Here is a 16,600-nt window from a genome sequence, read left to right as displayed (position 1 = left end):
ACCGAGTCACCGATCGACGGGTTCTCTAATTACACTACCAAATCCATAACGCTCGCGAGAATCTCTGATCCGCCGTCGTTCTGGTCTTCCGCTATTTGCTTCCGTCGAAACTTTTGAAACCGAATTGAGCAAAAGAGCTTGAGACAATGTCACAAGGATGGTTTTCGCTAGGCGGGAGTACCAGCGCAGATCAGAAGCAGCCGGAGCAGCAGAAATCAGGTTCGTCTCTGCTCGCGGATTGGAACTCTTACGCGGCGACGAGAGATGTGGAGGAAGGTGGCGGCGGTAGCGGAAGCTTTGGATTCGACATCGAATCCGCCGTTAGATCTGCCAACGACACTGTTTCCGGCACCTTCAGTGTGTAAGCAAGCCGTCATCCATTTCTTTCCCTAATTCGAGTGTTGTATAATGCAATTGCTCGCCTCAGTTTGTTTATTCCGTTACTGAATCTGAGAAGATTGAGAATTCTAGTGTTAGTGGATCAATGAGTATCTTACTATCTTATCAATAAGATTGTTCTTCTTTTTTGCAACTTTTTACATGTATTCAATGACTAAACAGGGTTTCGAAGGGAGTTAGAGATATTCCGGGGAACTTGTCGTCAGCAACAAGCAGTATGCCATCAGGGAAAGCCTTGATGTATTTCGGTTTGCTTCTCGCCAGTGGTGTATTCTTCATCTTCATTGCCTTCACTATGTTTCTTCCAGTCATGGTGCTTATGCCGCAGAAATTTGCCATTTGTTTCACCCTTGGATGCGGATTTATCATCGGATCATTCTTCGCTCTTCGTGGCCCACAGAATCAGCTCGCGCACATGTCATCCATGGAGGTATCCCGCGTTAGTTATGTAGTGTATGTCTCATGCCTTAAAAAGCTAAGAGTGAGTTCCTTAGTCTCTTTATAATTTCCGTGTGTCTTGGCTTTTTCTACAGAGGCTTCCTTTAACAATAGGTTTCATTGCCACCATGGTTGGTACCATATACGTCTCCATGGTTCTTCACAGCTACATTCTCTCCGTGGTCTTCTCCGTGTTGCAGGTACTACATTTCTTCTTCCAAATCGGTTGTTAGATGGAACCCCATGAGTCTCCCCATCTTAGCAACTAACATTAGACTCTCTCGAACAAGTGTGGTGTTTGCTTACCCTGCTTCTTCTTCTTCACCCCATCGTTTTGGATTGTGTACAAAAAGTTACTTGTATAGGTTTAAGAACTTGTGCTTGCTAAATCTTATACTGAATCTCATTAATTGGCGGGGTATATGTTTGCTTTGCGGTAATGGACAGGTTCTTGCGTTGGTTTACTACTGTATATCCTACTTCCCTGGAGGATCATCCGGCATGAGGTTCCTAAGTTCTGCTCTTACCTCATCTGTTCTAAGAGTTTTTGGGAGATGAGCTTTTCGTGGCCAATTTGGGAGAAAGAACAAAACTTTACTTCTCGGGTGAATAGAGTTTTTCGAAAAGACAATATGATCTTGCAAGAGATGTTAAAGGAAGAACCCAACTGACGCTATCACTCTTCTTCTTCTTCTTTTTATCATGTTGTTGCTGTTTATTACTGGTGAGCATATATATAAATGTTTAGTTTCTTGTTGCAATTAACTTTTAGATATTCCAGTCCCAATTAAAATCGAGTGATCACAATACCGGAATTTTCATATCCCTTGCTTACTCAACCTATTCCAATCAGTACAAGAGCCAAAGGCCAAGTACGAGCAGCAAGACGAGGGAGAACAAAGTATAAGGATGCGTCTCTCAGGTCTGGGTTTAGAGCCTTCTTCGACGAGGAGCGCAACTTCGTCTACGAAGCTGACTCCGACTCCGTTCTCACCAAAGGCCTAGCTGCTCTACTAGTTAAAGGTTTATCCGGAAGAACCGTGACGGAGATTGTGAGGGTAACGCCTGATTTCGCGGTTCTTCTAGGATTGAAGCAGACTCTGACTCCTTCGAGGAGCAATGGATTTCTTAACATGCTCAAGCTGATGCAGAAGAAGGCTATGAGTCTTGAAGTCAAAGGTGTGGATGAAACAATTGTTCTTGAGGCGGATTCAGAGCCAAAGCCTAGTGTAAGTGAGGTTGAAGATTCCGATAATGGGTCAAATGTTGTTGCTTTAGGGAGTAGAGGGATGAGGATAAGGGAGAGATTGGAGGAGGAGCTGAGTCCTGTTGAGTTAGAAGTTGAAGATGTTTCTTACCAGCACGCAGGACACGCGGGTGTTAGAGGAGGTGGTAGTGCTGGTGCTGATGGGGAGACGCATTTTAGTTTGCGAGTTGTTTTGGATGCTTTCCAAGGTAGAAGCTTGGTGAAGGGACATAGGATGGTATATGACTTGTTGCGAGAGGAGTTGCTGAGCGGGTTGCATGCTCTATCTATAGTGGCTAAGACTCCTGCTGAGGTTTGAGCCTTTGAGTAAGTTGCATCCAGATTCGTTTTCTTTCTTCTGGTCCATTTGCTTTGGGTTTTGTTCTCTCGTGGTTTTAGTAACATTGACGCTTTAAGAGCTTGATCAGGATCGTGTTATATATAGAGAATAAGATGGTATTTAATTATGCCAAAACATTGGATCATTGTGGAGGACTGGATACGTATATATATATAGAATGTTTTCACTTATGTTTCCCCATTTTTCAAATTGAAATCCTTTTTTTTTTTTGTTAGCTTCAGCGTCTTGTTTGTTTTGCTAAGGTTTCTTGAGAGCCGATGGGGTTTGTTAAAAACTTAAAACAATTTGGTGAAAGTGGTGTGGACAGTGTGCTCTCTCCATGGCGTGGTCCTTGGAGTATACCATATAGAAGACAATGGAAAGCTTTTATTTGTTCTTGTGTAAAAAGCGAAAGCTTTAATGGTTGGCGTTGTAATGAGTGGGGGACCGTGCGTGTCGCTTTAAAAAACTGGTAAAGCAGATCTCGGTGGCCTTTAAAGTATGAAAACTTACGATGTGTTTTTTTTTTACTTGTGAAACAAGTTAGATGATTATTTGTGTCTCTGCCTCCGAGTTTGCTTAGACTGTTTTAGTATAAATATTCAAATAAGTTAGTTAGCCAGAGAAGCATAAGAAACCTTGTTTAATTAAACAGTAAACATAAGCATAAAAAATTAAAGTGGAGATTGTAAATCATAGAGGTAAAGCATCAATCAAACAACCTTGATTAAGAAGAAGAGCCTCGTATGTTTTTGTTTGGTGAAGTGGTTTGACGTTTTTCTTATAATATACAGTACATGATTGATTCGAGAAGGCTGAAAATTTGGGCCCGGGTCAAAGTAGGTAGCCGTAGCCTCTCAATGATTAAGAGGTATCTAATCCAGCTGGATCCAGACAGTAAGTGAGAAGCTTTGGACACGAGTGGTAAGAAAAAGAGACAAAAGGTAAAAGAAAAGAAGCAAATGAAATGGAAAATATAAAGACCCAAACAAAACAAAACAGCATCCACCGACGTGTCTGTGTGTGTGCGCAGTAGATTTAGATTTCGAGGGCTAAAACTTTGTGTGTGCCAGATTCACTTGCTCCCTCATCCTCCTCTGATCCCGCCGCCACAAACCTCCTAGCTCTCCTCCCATAGCTCTAACTGTTATAAGCTCGGTAACAAAGCAGCTGAGGAATAACAAGACGTCCTGATGATGATGATGACTTCACTCGGTGGTGGTGGTGGTGGTGGCGGAGGAGATGGTGGAGGAGGAGGGAGATTTATGACGTATCCGCCGCCTCTTTCCGTGCCTCCTTCAGCTCCTCAGTCACCTAACTTCTCTGGTGGTCTCCGATCACAACCTTCTTTCCTCGTTGAGCAAGAAAAGTAATTAAAAATCTCTCCTTTTTTTCTTACAGTTGACTTGTTTGTTTCATCTCTGTTCTTGGATCCTGAGCTCTTTTAACTTTTCATTACAAATCTGATTTTTTTTTTTTGGGTTCTGCAAGATCTATGCTTTCTATTTATGTTGCTTTTTTAGATATCTATCTTCAAGTTGATCTCCTACCTACCACTGCTCTTTTGTAGCTCAATCTACTTGAATTCTTCACTGGGTTTTGGTAAAGTTATATACTTTTAACTTGTAAAACAAAACTTTCTGAATCTATAAAAACCCAATTTCTCTGTTACTGATTGAGCAATGTATAGAATCATTGGTTGTAAATCGTTTTTGACAATTGTAGCGTGATTGTTAAATGAATATGAGTGGATCTGCTTGGTGTCTTGTCGGCTCAAGTTCATACTGATGTTGATAATTTATGTTTTGGCAGGTATCTTTCTGAATTACTTGCAGAGCGCCACAAGCTTACTCCCTTCTTGCCTGTGCTCCCACATGTCTGCCGTCTCATGAACCAAGGTGAGCCAAATACTGAGATTAAATGTTGTGCTTTCTTTACTTACTAAGAATGTTACTCAGTGGGGCTTCTTAGAGAGAGAGAGATAGAGGGATCACTTACTAAGAATGTTACTTGATTTTGATTTTATTTTATGAATTTTAAATTGTTTCATAGTGTGCTGTTTCTCATATTCAACCATGTGATCACATGTGTGACCCTTTGTAGAGATCATAGCATTTGTTGAATGACCCCTTGCTTGCTGTCTGTTACATTCTTTCTAATTTTAACTATAGTGTGAAAGTTAATATTCACTAACTTAGTTGAGACAGTGTATCTCCATTCCCCACTATCATTGGTGATGGACTAATTTCTAACCGGTGCGTGCGTCTTAACTCTTTGAAAATTTGACATTTTTTTGAAACAGAAATATTGCGTGTAACAACGCTGTTGGAGAATGCCTTAACTCAGAGTAGGTTTGACCACCCTAGCCCTCTGTCTTCTTCTGGAGGGATATTTCAGAATTCAAGAGCTGACATGAACGGAGGATGGCCTTCACAGTTTCCATCAGAAGTATGACTCTACTAACCATTAACATAACTCTCTTTTCGTCTAATTCATACTATGTTAGTATAAGCTTTTGTTGACTTTTAGTTGTACTGACATAACTTGCCTTGGCTTACTCTTAATCATAGTTCATCATTACAGGAGCCTCCTGAGCTAACTCTCTAATCACTTAGCAATCTTAAGTCAACGCGCTAACTATATACTCTAATACCTTCAGGAGCCATATAACATGTCTAATTATATGATTTTTTCTGTGAATATAAGCAATTACAGGTTGCTTTGCAACAATGCAACACCATTGCCCCTTTTCTGTAACATATGATAAGATATATTTTAATGTTCTTGTGGTTTTGATGCTGCAATATGTCTGTATCATGTACTTATGCTTTTGCGGTTAACATGGCTTCTAACAAGTTATTGGTTTATCTAATTTGCAGAGATCTCTTTCATCATCGCCAGCACCAAATTGGCTAAACTCTCCTGGTAGCTCCTCTGGTCTCATTGTGAAACGATCAATCAGGGTGGATATTCCAGTCGACCAATACCCAAACGTATGAATTTTTTTTAAAATTCCTTACTGAGATCCTAAACTATCTGAGCCATTGTATAAACTTTCAATTTGAAACTGCAGTACAATTTTGTTGGCCGTCTCTTGGGACCTAGAGGAAACTCCCTTAAACGAGTTGAAGCCAGCTCTGAGTGCCGTGTTCTGATAAGAGGGAGAGGCAGTATTAAAGATCCAGTTAAGGTGATTACATTCTCTTCATCTGTTCAGATAAATAATACTTGAAGTGTGTATCAGTATCTTTAATTCTATTAGCATTGTTGCAGGAGGAAATGATGAGAGGGAAACCAGGGTATGAGCACTTGAATGAGCAACTCCACATCTTAGTCGAGGCAGAGTTGCCTATTGAGATAGTGGATGCACGTCTTATGCAAGCTCGTGAGATACTAGCCGATCTACTTACTCCAGTGGTTTGTTCTTCTTCATAGCTCTTCAAAGATCTTATTACCAGAGTGTTTGTCTATATAACAACACTTTATTATTGTAATGTTTTTTAGGAGGAGACTCATGATTTCTACAAGAAGCAACAGCTCAGGGAACTGGCGCTTCTCAACGGTAGTCTAAGAGAAGAAGGGTCTCCCATGTCTGGTTCAGTCTCTCCTTACAATAGCCTCGGCATGAAGAGAGCCAAGACAAGGGACTAAATAAAACAAGTCGTCTCACCTTTTCAACAAGGTACTAATATATTGCACTACCGTAACCACTTCCCTTCTTCCAACAAGAAGGCTTTTGAAGGTTCTGTCTCCATCCCATCCTACTACTCCTCAAGGCTACCGGTACTGTCTCTTATCCTTGGAATTAAAAAAAAAACACCCTTCGTATATGTCTCTGTCTGTTTATTTATGTGTCCCGGAGAGAGTTCAGATGACAGAACTGAACTACAGGCAGTCTGTCTCTGTGTATCTGTCTCTGTCCGAGGTTAGTTTTGGCTTGCTTTTGTTCTTTTGGTTCAGTGGAGACTACTACTAATAAGCTTTGTTGCTTAACATAATGGTTTGTGTGTATGGTAATGAATATTCTGTTTGCATCAACATAAAACAGATCAACTAATATAGTTTGTTACTACTACATTCTGCATCAAGCCTTGTCATTGTTATCGTCATCATCATCTTCATTCTCATCTATCCCAACCCACAGCGTAAATGCGAACAGAAACTCTTTAAAATTCACCATACCATTCTTGTCCCAGTCCATTTCCTCTGCAAACAAACAAATGAATCAAAAATCAGATGTTCTATGGTTCATTGAAGGAAGAAATCTTGAGAATAAGAGAGTTAAGAGGAGCAGACCAAATCTCTTCAGTGCTATCCTCCCTGAGGAACGTTCTCCAGATTCATCAATGGCTCGGAACATCTCCTCGCGGCTCACATGTCCATCCTTGTTCTCGTCCAGGAACACGAACGTGTCCACTAGCGTCTCAAACGTTGGTTCCAGCTTCGGCATCCCCAGTCTCCATTTCTGATTCATTTTGCGCAAAAGTGGTAACAGAGAGCATTGATAGCATAAGTTTTGCGGTTAAGTTACCTTTTGGAGAGTGGATGAGTCGTCCTTAAGAAGGTAGACAAGGCAGAGAAGCACAATGAACTCAGTAAATGCAATCTCCATATCTTCATTAATATCACAAGCCTGGAACAAATCATTTATCTCTTCTTCTTCAAACAAGATCTCTAGCTTCCTGAAACAGTTCTTTAGCTCCGAGTGATCAATCGACCCATTTGAATCCTCATCTGCACAAACAACCTTGAGGAAACCAAACCAACGATAAAGAATCTGCGTATATATATGCATGCAACTCACCGAACTCTTGGAAAATGGCTTTGCAGTTTCGGAGACCCTCGTCGATCTTTGGGAACTTGAGGATAATACTGTTGAAAGATTTCATTGTGGTGCCTTTGGACTCCCTGCGTTGCATGGCTTCTTTGATCTTGGCTTCTAGCTTTGTCTCTGGTACCCATTCTTGAGCTTCAGATTTCGTCACCGCACTTCCCATGTCTCTCTCGTGCTTCGGAGATCAAAATCTAGTTTCTTGTAAGACAAGGTAGGTTTAATAAATTTTTTGACTGCTGTTTGATGATTCCAAGATTAATAAGAACAGATCTACTTAGAGATTCATTAAATAACGTGAAAATGTCTGAACCAAGACAACATAGAAAATGACAAGTTTCATGAACAGACAATAGATGTCACAAGAAGGAAGAAGAGAAAACAAACCTGTTTTAATTTCTCGTTTGTCACGAAATCAAGAACACGATTACAGATCTGTTTATTGTTTTTGTTTACCAGGAGAAAGAAGATTCCATGTTTGAGAAGAAGAATATAATTGAAATGAGTTTTGTAATGCCCTGGCCGTGAAGAACGCTGAAGATTACACGTACTTGCGGATATTTATAAAACGCTTATTCATTCGTCATCAATTAATATTTTAACATTCTATTCTTGACTTTCTGAACATTTTTAATTTACAATAATGAAATGTTATTAGTTTGTTGTAAAAAAAAAAAGAAAAAGACATGTTATTAGTTTTGACCAAAGAAATGGTATTACTTACCACTAATATTTAACTATTATATGATTAATCTTTTGGCGAAATTGGAATTAGTTTAAAACAATGGTATTAGTTTTGACCAAAGAAATGATATTACTTACCTCTAATTTTGACTATTAACTCGTGTGTTTTTCTAATTAATAGGATTAGCTTAACATTTACCATATATGATAATTAAATGATTCAATTGATGGAATTTGGTATGACATTATACAATCGATGATAAATGAATTAGTTTAAAACAATGGTATTAGTTTTGACCAAAGAAATGATATTACTTACCTCTAATTTTTGACTATTAACTCGTGTGTTTTTCTAATTAATAGGATTAGCTTAACATTTACCATACATGATAAATGATTCAATTGATGGAATTTGGTATGACATTATACAATCGAAGAAGTTTGTTTTCACGTCTTTCTTTTAGAATATATTAATTTGGACTTATAAGTACGATCATCACTCCTAAGATGCCATAACTAGTAAAATATGTGTGAGTATAAATGAATAATGAAAACTCTGAATCATATGTACACACTACAAATTAATGCTCTCATTAGCATATTTTTATCTTTAGAACTGTACCTTGTAAAAATAAGCTATAAACAAAAGATACACAAGTATTTATACATGAAAAAATTCACTTCCATACAAACATATAGTCACTAAATGTGTCAATGAATGTCCAAATCAATAGTAAGCTAATCATAGGTGCATACATAAGTCGTGTTGTATGTTTTATAGTTTTCTCCTAACTTGAATTTATTTAATTATTATATATATAACATGGAATTTTGAACCTTTATGCTACAAGAAATTTATAGATCAACTTAGTAATGAAAAAGTGAAAGAAGATGTCAGGATTAAAAAATAAAAAAAAACACAAAAACAAAACAATCTCTTCCCCTTTCTATAATCATCACGTTTAAGTATAAAAGATCACTTTTGAGGAATGAAGTAGTTTCTTTGTTTGTTTTATATCATCTTGCTGGGAACAAATGTTACTCTAAAGTAAACTCTTTCAACTTATTAGCACTTTGTACAGTTAAAATAATTATCATATGGATTTATGTTACAATCTTTAAATATTAAATATTTCTTTGATGATCCATATAACATTCTAATATGTATCACTGCACCCAATTTAAATTGTGAACATTCTTAGCATTTTACATCTAAAAAAGAATCAATCACAATACATAAATTGTGCACAAAAACACAATACATAAATATTAGTTAAAATATTTTTTAACTTAAAGATAACAACAAAACAAACTCTGTTGAATCCCTTCATTAATTGTATTATTCATACTTTTAACTGTGAGACCCAAGAGTGTCTAAGCTTGTGGAATCCACATGTTTTCGGTGGGTTTTGAAAATCGAAAATGGTCTTTATAGGCAAGACAGTAATCTTCTTAGTGCTCTTGGGATTTGTATGATTTTGTAATGCAATGCAGATGATACTCCTTTTAAGGACTGCGTCTTGATTAACTCTCACAAATAAAATTTGACACAAAAAAAGACAATGAACAGTTATATTTTTACAATTTCAAATTTACTTATTTTGCAGATCTATAAAGTTTGTCTCCAATGGATATTACACTAGTAGAAAATACTTTATCATAAGTTTGTTTGAAAGTGTTTTCATCTCAAAATGGAAGGGATCTTTTGAAATGATTAGATATTTGTCTAGTAAGGTATGTTTTTTCTTTTTATAGTTTTGGTTGTTTATATTTAATTATTTAATTAATCTTGACGTTTTTTTAACAATTACAACCGTTTACATTTTGAAGAAATTAATATCTGATATGTTCTTTGTCTTTCCGTTGTTTGGTTTCACCATAACTCTTTTCTTAAAGTTTTTTATTTAGTTTTTAACCTTTTGTTTCATGGAGGTAAAACTATTTTTCCTTCTGATAGCATTATTGGTGACTCTCTCATCTTCAAATTCCTTATCAAGTATGTTTTATGTGTTCTCTATTTTCCCTCAAATTTGTTTTAGAGATAACAGTGATAATCTGTTGTGTTTGCTTACTGTAGATATTGTGTTCAAATCTCAAACATCGATTAGTGGAAGGAACTTACTTAATGCCAAAAAACGTATGTATATTGAGAAAACGTTTTGATCCACTGAATATGTTGGTTAGATCTGATGATTTACTGCTAGTTTCTATTATATATATATGTAAGTGTGTATATATATACTCATCTACATCTTTTTGATAACATAAGAACATAGTTATCGGGTCGAGAATTCTTAAAAAAATAAATTTTAATATTTTAAAATACATATTATTTACAATAGGACATGTATTTCACAAGATTAGTGTTATATATTCATTTTGTGACAACTACAAGAGCAAATTCTCAAAAACTTGTAGTATTTTTACGAAAAAATGCTTTCTTTCTCTTTTTATTTATATTTATTTATTTAGTCTTGAGAATTTTGGTGAAAGACCACCAATGTAGATGCTCTAACCAATTTAAAACCAGAGTTATTAACAAAGAAAAAAGAATACAAAAGCAAATATGCTTTTAGTTGAATTTGTTTTCAAGAGCTAGTACTTTTATCACTTTTAAATGTTAATGTATATTGAAGTCTTTTTGTTTGGTCTATGTATAGCTTGGCTTGGTGAGGACTATGACATAAATAGTGAACATTGTACACTTTTTTTGTTTGTGTTGGGAACAGAATGTGAAGTGGACTTTGAGAGTAAAAACTACACGGATCTAACGAGACAGTGTAGAGGTCCGACGTATCCAGCGACAGAATGTTGCGCGGCGTTTAAACAGTTTGCATGCCCTTACGCACATCAAATCAACGACTTGAATACTGACTGTGCCAAGGTAATGTTCAGCTACATCACCGTTCATGGTAACTATCCACTTGGCCTTTTCGCCAGCGAGTGCAAAGAAACGAAAGTGGGACTCGTTTGCCCTTCTCCACCTCGCGTTTCAGCCGCTCCTCATTACATCACGCTGGTGGTCTCTGCCGCAACCGCCGTGTTGGCTTTTCTAGTGTTGGTTTAGCGTGTTAACAATGAAAAGTAGTATCATTCCAACAAAATAAACTTATCTTTTGATTCTGTAACCATAAATGTTAACAAGAACTGTGTAAAGCCAAAAGAAATGAACAGAGTTTGATAAAAATAACCAAAAGGGTCATGTTCATGTGGGTATAGCAATATCAGAAGACTCTGGTAACAATTAAGACATGAACACCGAAACTACTGTTGGAAGCAACACTGACTGTATAAGGAAACATGAAGTGATCTTACATGCTCTCTTGTTGATGGTTCCAGTGGTTTCAAGCATAGACCTTGTTTCTTCAAGCTTGATTCTCCAGCTTTTCAACGTTGCTCACCAGGGTTATAATCTCTGAGAGAGGTGAGCTTATGTCATTGGCTCCTTCGTGATGTTGTGGTATCGGTTCCTTTCCGATCTCCCGGAATTGCTGAATTGCATAGGGAGTCGCATTAGGTTTGATACGCATTCATGTTTATCATGTTATATATCGTTTAAACACATGCGTATAAATATCAAGCCACTGGGCTTGCGGTTTTATTACTTACATGTAAGAAAATGTTGGGGGTGAATGATTCAACTACACCTAAAAGGCTAAAAGAAAGGACATGCATCAATAACAAACACAGAATTACAAGGCCACAACCATAACACACACTAATGTCGTTTTTAATCTTACATCTGAGAGGGATTAGGACAAATGCAATGGCTACACACTCCAGTACATAGACATGTATATCATAATAATAATAATATTAGTAACACAAAAAAAAAGGCGTATCAGAAAGGCTTCTCGTAGCCTCTAGCCGGAGGTTGGTCCCAAGTTTGTAAGAATGCTGCAACACACACAACATCAATAATCAACCTCTTTAATAAGCTACTACTAAAGAGAAAGAAACAATCGTAATGTTAAAACTGATGATGAGCCCTTACTCAATGGTATTTCTCCGAGCGACATGAATATTGAATCGTCGTCTGTATTATTTGCTGCTTGGTCATTTCCAAGAGCTCCCTGCGACGTTTTCAGTTAGCACCAAAACACTGTCTATGCGACTAAAATACTTTACAAGTAGAGTGCGCACCTCTCGGTCTTGAAGAGCAACGTCGTTGTTCTGTGGCACAGTAGTACTGACTCCCTGGTTTATTGGAGGAATGTTTCCAAACGAATCAAGATACTCAACCATCATGAGCCCTTCATTGTAGTCTGGAACATCATCAATGCCCATATAGGGTGAAACTTCTTGCCTGTTATATGTTTCAGTCAACAACTCTTTAGCCAATATATATATATATATAAAAAAACATGTGTTTATATAGGTATAGATAGGGACATAGCAGTACTTTCTCCCGGGGTTGTTGCTGGATTTGACCACTTCTGGGGAATCATCATTGTCCAAATCAATCACTTCTATCTCTTTACCATTACTCATCCTAGTATTATTAGTACCGAAATCAAGAGACTTGCTGGAACTGCTGATTGATAGATCAAAACCAACAGCTTGACCAGATTCCCTTTTGCCATCATTAGCATCCGCCGCTCCCCCTAAATTTAGGTCACACATCTTAAACGAAGCAGGAAACAGCTGATGCTCTTCTGCATACACTGGACTTGAGTTTCCCCTGTGTATACTATTATTGCTTGTATTAGCCAGACTTTCATGGTTGTCGGTTTTTCCAGCAGCACCCTCGATCCGTCTCATGTAGAATGAGATTGGCTTGTCATCTTCTTCCTCATCGCTTTGGATTTCGCTTGCTTTGAATGCGTTGAATCGATCACTGGCTTCAGAAACTGGCAGAGGCACCCAATTTTTCTGTCTTTTTGCTTCCTCTTCCAAGTCACTGCCAACATTAGCTCGCTTCTCGCCTCCTTTCCCCATCGAATATGATCTATGGATATCAGCCAATTCTAACTCTGAATCTTTCTCGTTATTTTCCCTGAGAATGTTATTAGGGAAAGAATTAGACCTATGGCATTTACTGTCCTCAACGAACTGAACAAGAGGCAAATCTTCAACTTGGTCGTTCAAATTTTCGTCCCCAGTACCATCAGCTTTTCCAGATGACTGGCGTCGAGTCTCACATGCTTGATCTTCTTCTAGAAGTCCAGAATTACGAGAGGTTTCCTTGATATTTTGACACAGATGCAGCTTGGTGTTTTTAGCAGTCACAGAAGAGCGCGTCCTCGTAGGCACCTTCTCAAACTTACACAGCGTTGCCAAATCAATACCACTCTCGGTGAACGATTCATCAGCAGCACAATGTCGATGGATAGGTGCATCTTCCTCATGTTGATGATGGATAGATGCATCTTCGATAGCAGTCTGGCTCTCATTCTCTCCATTACTACCACCAGTCATCCCTTTCATCTCCCCTGATCCAGCACTCAAGCTACAAGAACCTTCTGATACCTTTGAGATCTCACAATCCTGTACAATTTCTTTCCCAGCACTGGAGGAACCTGTCTTAGACTGTGCCTCATCCTTGTCCAACACAGACTCGGAATCACCCGCTCCTTCACGCTTTCTCATAAATTCACCAGAGGCTGACCTCTGAACCGAGCTAGCAATATCTTCAACTAGCGGCTGCTCTTCTCTATGCCCAGACACAGAGTCATCACCAGTCTCTGCCTCATAACCTTTACTCCTCTCAGACCAAGATCCACTCCTCCCAAAATCCGATTCATAACGATTAGACCTCTTTCCTCCCATATTGTTCCTAGAGCCAGCTGAGTTATACCCATCGACATACCTCCTTTTATCAGCGGAAGGAGCCAAAACATCAACTCGAGCTGCTTCTTGCAACCTAGAACCCTGAAACTCCCCACCCTGCCATTTACTGGAAAACACAGTTTGTGGCAGAACACCCTGAGAAACCAAGTACTCCGCCGCTAGACGACCTGCGTCCATGAAAACATCCCCGCTCCCACCACCACCGCTTCTACGTTGCACCACTGGAGGAGGCAGAGGAGGAGGAGGAAGCTGATTCTGAAACGACTTAGAACGTCCCCTACCTCGCCCATATCCACGGTTAAACCCACGGTGCTGCTGGTGGTGGTGGTCAGGACCAAAGAAGCCATGGCCTCTCATAGGACGGTCAGGGGAAACTCTAGAACCAGACATCCCAAAACCAGATCTGTACCCATTCCCAACGTTGCGTTGTCTACCATGCATCTTTACAAACAAACAATAACAGCTCTTGATTCAAGAAACCAAAATTATCTCAAACCCAGCTTTGTAAGTTCATTTAATAAAAAAAAATAGTAACTTTGATGAAGGCTTCTCATCTCCACAAAAGTATCAAGCTTTAATTTTTAACTCTTACGATGGATCTCGAGTTCCAGATTCGGCAAAGATCTAACCTCTCTCTCTCTCTCGCCGAATCAGAAGATCAATGGATCCTCTTGTTCGATTCCGTTGAAGGAAAGGAAATCATCATCGTGTCATTTCACTTGAGTTCGTCTTGATCAATAAGAACCCCCAAAAATCTCAAATTGATCAAGATGATTGCGAGCTAGGGTTTCCGATGACGACGAGATTATCTCGAAGGCTGATTCCGATCTTTGTTTGCCGTCTCATACGAATATTAGCAGAAGACGGGAACGCAACATGAATCTGCCACGTCAGCTTTTGATGGTAGACTGGCACTAAATTCGTCTCCTTCTCACGCGCCCTTCGCCGCGCGTGTGTTCCAGTCTCTGCTGGCACACTATCTCCATTCTCCGTCTAATCAACGACCCACTCACTCACTCACTACCCACATGTGTCTACTTTTTATTGGACTAATCATATTTATTTATGGCGTTGAAGAGTAGACTTTTGGACATGGTGTTTTTTTTTTGTTTTCGTTATATTCAATTTATTACATGACTAGTATTACTGCCCGGCTTCGCACGGGTCAATTTACCGTTTTAAAAATTATTTGAACATTATCATAATTTCACACAAAATAAATTTCTCTATAAATATTATATGAATAATGATGGCACATAGTATTGGAAGCGTAGGCTCTTTCGCAACTCTTTGGCTCTCTGTTGGCTCTTTCGCAATTGTTATAGAAATAAAGGTACTTGATGCTTCTGGAATCCCCTTTCACAAATAATTTTGATTATGCTCCATGCCACATCTCCAAACCGTAACCTATAGTACCTGTAAATTAATAGATAGAAGAACTTTCTAAGTTATATACAGGAGTTAACTAAAATTAAAATCTCTTCAAAAATATCATACCAGTATCAATTTCTTCCCATAATTCTACTGTATTTATCGATTGAGTATCAATTCAGGTGATGAATAAATAAAATTTAAATTGCCACAGAAAAAAAAAGACAGGAAGTAACCTGTTACAACAGTGTGTTTTTAGCAAAATGTATTTACCCGATTCATGCTAATATTCAGTACATTTATATTTGTAGACAATATAATACTTTAGTTCTATTAGAATAATAGTTGTCTTCTAAATTTCAGTTTAATTTTCAATTCACTTTACTTGGTTGCAAGGTTTGTGTTAGCTTTTGTTGTGTTTCTCTTACAACATTTATAGTTTTGGTTCCTTTGATCATTATGCTTAGATATACATAAACTGAATGTAAATATTTTTACTTGAAAGTTTCTATAGTTTGGGATGCAAATTTTTGCAAAATTCAGTTTCATCATAGTACACTGAATGTGAAATATCTATCATGAATCTTATTTTTAAGATATTATGTTTTTATATATTTAAAAGAACATCTGTTTCTAGTTTCTCTACTTATTATACATAATTATGATTTAAAATAATCCAAGAAACGTATTATTTGCTCTTCTGGTAGCATTTCAACAGAAATTGCAAAAGGAATAATATTAACGTATTATTTGCTTTTCTGGTAGCATTTCAACAGAAATTGCAAAAGGAATAATATTATAGATGCTATCATCATGATTTTATTTTATCTTTGCCAGAACATGAAGAAAAAACAACTATCGATCCAAGAGAAACAATACAACATACGATTCTTCTTTCTGATCAAAAGTTAATAAAATATGATATTTATACCTGTAATTCCATTTTTGTTGATAGTCTTTTTCGGTAGTGTTAGATTCTCTTCTCTTTTCAACTTTTTGAAATTTGCATACCAGTCAATCGTTATATGTTAATACATTTTTTAAGCATGCAAAGCTTTCAAAAATAAGATAAAGATTTTCGAAGAGTAACATGTGAGACAGAGAAAAACTTGTTATAGCCATTGCTTTCACCGTCTCAGATTTTTCATTTAATAAAAGAAGTATGACCATGAGCTTTTCGAAGAAAATCTTGTACGTAGGTGAGGCTTGATAAATAAAGGCCATGGTAGAAGTAGAGAAAGAGTGAGAGATCCAAAGATATTAATCAGAAACAAAATAAAAAGTAGGATATGAATAACAATCTGTCTCGGCAAAGAAGCTTGCATGTCTACATCGGTTTGCGGATTAGAGAATTAGAGAAAGTATGTTTTTGAAGCAAGATGCAGTTATAAATATCCTCGTACAAATATATAGGTAGTTATTTGGAGATTGTTGGTGAATGGTGATCGTGGTGGGAACGGAGAACTGTCGACGAAGTGGCCAAAGAAAATATTTTGATTTT

General features: G+C 37.6%; 4 protein-coding genes, 1 long non-coding RNA gene and 1 pseudogene across 6 annotated transcripts; 4 read left to right on the top strand and 2 right to left on the bottom strand.

Moving 5' to 3' along the window:
* Positions 1–84: 84 nt before the first annotated feature.
* Positions 85–1,644, top strand: LOC103861634 (protein transport protein sft2). Of its 2 annotated transcripts, XM_033287129.1 has the most exons (5): positions 85–361; positions 562–829; positions 933–1,037; positions 1,285–1,399; positions 1,436–1,588. In XM_033287129.1, the coding sequence occupies exons 1-4, from the start codon at positions 147–149 to the stop codon at positions 1,393–1,395; spliced, it is 699 nt and encodes a 232-aa protein (XP_033143020.1). In that variant the 5' UTR covers positions 85–146; the 3' UTR covers positions 1,396–1,399; positions 1,436–1,588. The 2 variants fall into 2 exon arrangements, with proteins under 2 accessions (XP_033143020.1, XP_009137600.1); XM_009139352.3 differs by having other exon boundaries at positions 1,285–1,644.
* LOC103861785 lies at positions 1,540–2,516 on the top strand (annotated as a pseudogene).
* Positions 2,517–3,392: 876 nt separating this feature from the next.
* On the top strand, positions 3,393–6,463 carry LOC103861632 (KH domain-containing protein At4g26480). The gene is made up of 7 exons (XM_009139350.3): positions 3,393–3,792; positions 4,236–4,321; positions 4,726–4,871; positions 5,303–5,416; positions 5,497–5,613; positions 5,697–5,840; positions 5,928–6,463. The coding sequence occupies exons 1-7, from the start codon at positions 3,617–3,619 to the stop codon at positions 6,072–6,074; spliced, it is 930 nt and encodes a 309-aa protein (XP_009137598.1). The 5' UTR covers positions 3,393–3,616; the 3' UTR covers positions 6,075–6,463.
* On the bottom strand, positions 6,391–7,778 carry LOC103861633 (probable calcium-binding protein CML21). Its single transcript, XM_009139351.3, has 5 exons — positions 7,642–7,778; positions 7,228–7,448; positions 6,955–7,157; positions 6,720–6,888; positions 6,391–6,629 (listed from the first exon to the last, which is right to left on the bottom strand). Exons 2-5 carry the CDS (start codon positions 7,418–7,420, stop codon positions 6,508–6,510), a joined length of 687 nt encoding a protein of 228 aa, XP_009137599.1. The 5' UTR covers positions 7,421–7,448; positions 7,642–7,778; the 3' UTR covers positions 6,391–6,507.
* Positions 7,285–11,749, top strand: LOC117132536. Its single transcript, XR_004456164.1, has 2 exons — positions 7,285–7,468; positions 7,714–11,749. It is a non-coding gene; the product is annotated as an uncharacterized LOC117132536 (long non-coding RNA).
* LOC103861631 (uncharacterized protein At4g26450) lies at positions 11,593–14,574 on the bottom strand. The gene is made up of 4 exons (XM_009139349.2): positions 12,341–14,574; positions 12,082–12,244; positions 11,933–12,011; positions 11,593–11,835 (listed from the first exon to the last, which is right to left on the bottom strand). Exons 1-4 carry the CDS (start codon positions 14,167–14,169, stop codon positions 11,780–11,782), a joined length of 2,127 nt encoding a protein of 708 aa, XP_009137597.1. The 5' UTR covers positions 14,170–14,574; the 3' UTR covers positions 11,593–11,779.
* Positions 14,575–16,600: the final 2,026 nt, after the last annotated feature.

Source organism: Brassica rapa, chromosome A03 (assembly GCF_000309985.2).
Source record: "Brassica rapa cultivar Chiifu-401-42 chromosome A03, CAAS_Brap_v3.01, whole genome shotgun sequence".
Taxonomy (NCBI): Eukaryota; Viridiplantae; Streptophyta; class Magnoliopsida; order Brassicales; family Brassicaceae; genus Brassica; species Brassica rapa.
Note: the sequence above shows the minus strand (reverse complement) of the source record. Positions and strands in the feature narration are given on the sequence as shown.

Excerpts from the sequence above, each read along its gene's own strand:
- LOC103861634 (XM_009139352.3), top strand. The coding sequence starts at position 147 with ATGTCACAAGGATGGTTTTCGCTAGGCGGGAGTACCAGCGCAGATCAG. Across the intron at positions 830-932 it reads CGCACATGTCATCCATGGAG|AGGCTTCCTTTAACAATAGG; the intron begins GTATCCCGCGTT and ends CTTTTTCTACAG. Across the intron at positions 1,038-1,284 it reads TGGTCTTCTCCGTGTTGCAG|GTTCTTGCGTTGGTTTACTA; the intron begins GTACTACATTTC and ends GGTAATGGACAG.
- LOC103861632 (XM_009139350.3), top strand. The coding sequence starts at position 3,617 with ATGATGATGATGACTTCACTCGGTGGTGGTGGTGGTGGTGGCGGAGGA. Across the intron at positions 3,793-4,235 it reads TTCCTCGTTGAGCAAGAAAA|GTATCTTTCTGAATTACTTG; the intron begins GTAATTAAAAAT and ends ATGTTTTGGCAG. Across the intron at positions 4,322-4,725 it reads CTGCCGTCTCATGAACCAAG|AAATATTGCGTGTAACAACG; the intron begins GTGAGCCAAATA and ends TTTTTGAAACAG.
- LOC103861633 (XM_009139351.3), bottom strand. The coding sequence starts at position 7,420 with ATGGGAAGTGCGGTGACGAAATCTGAAGCTCAAGAATGGGTACCAGAG. Across the intron at positions 6,889-6,954 it reads ACTCATCCACTCTCCAAAAG|AAATGGAGACTGGGGATGCC; the intron begins GTAACTTAACCG and ends AAAATGAATCAG. Across the intron at positions 6,630-6,719 it reads GATAGCACTGAAGAGATTTG|AGGAAATGGACTGGGACAAG; the intron begins GTCTGCTCCTCT and ends GTTTGTTTGCAG.
- LOC103861631 (XM_009139349.2), bottom strand. The coding sequence starts at position 14,169 with ATGCATGGTAGACAACGCAACGTTGGGAATGGGTACAGATCTGGTTTT. Across the intron at positions 12,245-12,340 it reads AGCAACAACCCCGGGAGAAA|GCAAGAAGTTTCACCCTATA; the intron begins GTACTGCTATGT and ends AACATATAACAG. Across the intron at positions 12,012-12,081 it reads TTGCTCTTCAAGACCGAGAG|GGAGCTCTTGGAAATGACCA; the intron begins GTGCGCACTCTA and ends AAAACGTCGCAG.